Source organism: Frankliniella occidentalis, unplaced genomic scaffold (genome assembly GCF_000697945.3).
Source record: "Frankliniella occidentalis isolate FOCC.00 unplaced genomic scaffold, Focc_3.1 Scaffold72, whole genome shotgun sequence".
Lineage (NCBI taxonomy): Eukaryota > Metazoa > Arthropoda > Insecta > Thysanoptera > Thripidae > Frankliniella > Frankliniella occidentalis.
Window position 1 is genome coordinate 776700 of NW_026267202.1, and position 1706 is coordinate 778405.

General features: G+C 68.8%; 1 protein-coding gene across 1 annotated transcript in view; it reads left to right on the forward strand.

The window, feature by feature from the left end:
* The first annotated feature begins 355 nt into the window (after window positions 1-355).
* LOC113215084 (uncharacterized) overlaps window positions 356-1706 on the forward strand; it is a 20876-nt gene continuing 19525 nt past the window's right edge. Inside the window, exon 1 of the mRNA XM_052268602.1 lies at window positions 356-1635. Coding sequence (XP_052124562.1) covers window positions 432-1635 — 1204 coding nt within the window. The 5' untranslated portion in view covers window positions 356-431. The remainder of the gene's footprint in view (window positions 1636-1706) is intronic.

Here is a 1706-nt window from a genome sequence, read left to right on the forward strand (position 1 = left end):
AGCAGTGCGTGCGCGCGCAGGACGCCGACGGACATGCCGGCCCTGCCTGCTGTCGCCCGCGCGCCCCTACTTGCCGTGCTGTTTTATTGCACTTCAGTGTGCCCCTGGACCGGCCGTAGCGTGGGGCGCCGCCCTGCGGTACGCGGAGGTGTAAGACCCGAAGCGTGGCGGGGCGGGGCGTGGCGGGGCGGCCCGGAGCAGCGACCTTGCACGTCGTAGTGGACTTGGCGGTGACGGCGAGGTGGGGGCAGCGGCGGCAGCGGCCTGTGAATGTGTTGCCTCACCTGCCGTACCGCTGCTGCCGCTGCAACTGCAGCAGCGTGGCAGGGGGCCCCCGGACCCCGGGCCCGGGCCCGCCCGCCCGCCGCTCCACTCAGTCGGCGTGCACACTCTCTAGCCGGCGTGTCCCCCCTTTGCTCCAAGACACCACCATGCGTGCGTGCGCTCGCGGCACGCCCACGCGGGCCCCCGACGTCGTGCTCGTCGCCGTGCTCGTCCTGGGCCTGGCCGCCGTCCTCGAGGCCGGCAATAACCCCTGCCCGCGGGCCCACCACAACGGCCACGACCGCAGCCGGAGGACCACGGTGTCCGGGCCGTCGCCGGCGGTCGGCACCTCGGAGACGACGGCTACGGCGTCAGCGACCTCGGCCGGCGCCGCGGACAAGACCACCGAGAGCGACGAGTCCGCGGTACCCTTCTCAGTCACCGGGTTTGCCGACCCCACGGCGCCGGAGGCCCCGACGATCTACGTCACCCCGTTGCCCGGGGACGCGCCGACGGCCCCCGCCCTCAAGCAGTCCACGGCTAAGAGCAGCCGGCAGCCCGTGACTGCTCCCACCGACGACCCCCTGGACCTGGACGTGACCTCCTGGATGACGGTGTCGTCTGAAGAGTCGATGCTGGAGAAGGCTGGCTTGAAAGTGACGCCATCGAGCGAAGTGTCGTCGAAGTCCGAGGATGCCGTCGTCGCCGGCACGGCCGTCGTCGCCGGCACGGGGGAGCTGCCGACGTGGGTGACACCCTCGTCCGACGCGGGAGGCCGAGAAGTTGACACTTCCATTGAAGACGTGCGGAGCACTCCGCTGAAACGCACCCCGTTAACGCCGCACCCCAAGACGACAATGACGCCACGAATCGACAAGGTGGCCAAGGTGGCCAAGCTGCAGGAAGAACGCACCCGCCGGCTGGAGAAGATTCAGAGGGACTTGCTGGAGAGGAAACACCGACGGGTCAAGACGACCAGCACGGCGCCGACTTATGACGTGGACGACAACGACGATCTGAGCCTCCATTCGAGCTCGGATGAGTCGCAGCAGGTGGCCGTCGACAAGAGGCCGTTGACGAAGTCCAAGAAGCAGGATGACGGCGCTGGTAAGCCGCACCCCGCGGCCACCAAGCACGCCGTCGACGATTCCCCGGCCGATCGAGCCCGCGAGAGCGCCGGCAGAAAGAAGCAGCGACGACCGTCAGAGCAGCATGACCGCGAGGATACCAGGGCGCCGCCGAGCAAGGCTGGCAAGCGCGCGCGGGCGCACCAGGACCGCGACGACCGCGACCGCTCCGTCGAGGACAACTCGTTGTCGGACGGGTCCTGGGAGGACAGCAGCGCGGCAGACGCACACGGTGGGCTGTCAGGTGAGTGATGTGTGTATGTGTGTGTGTCGTCTCTTTTCACGTGCTGACGATTTCTCGGAAATGTTGTCCCC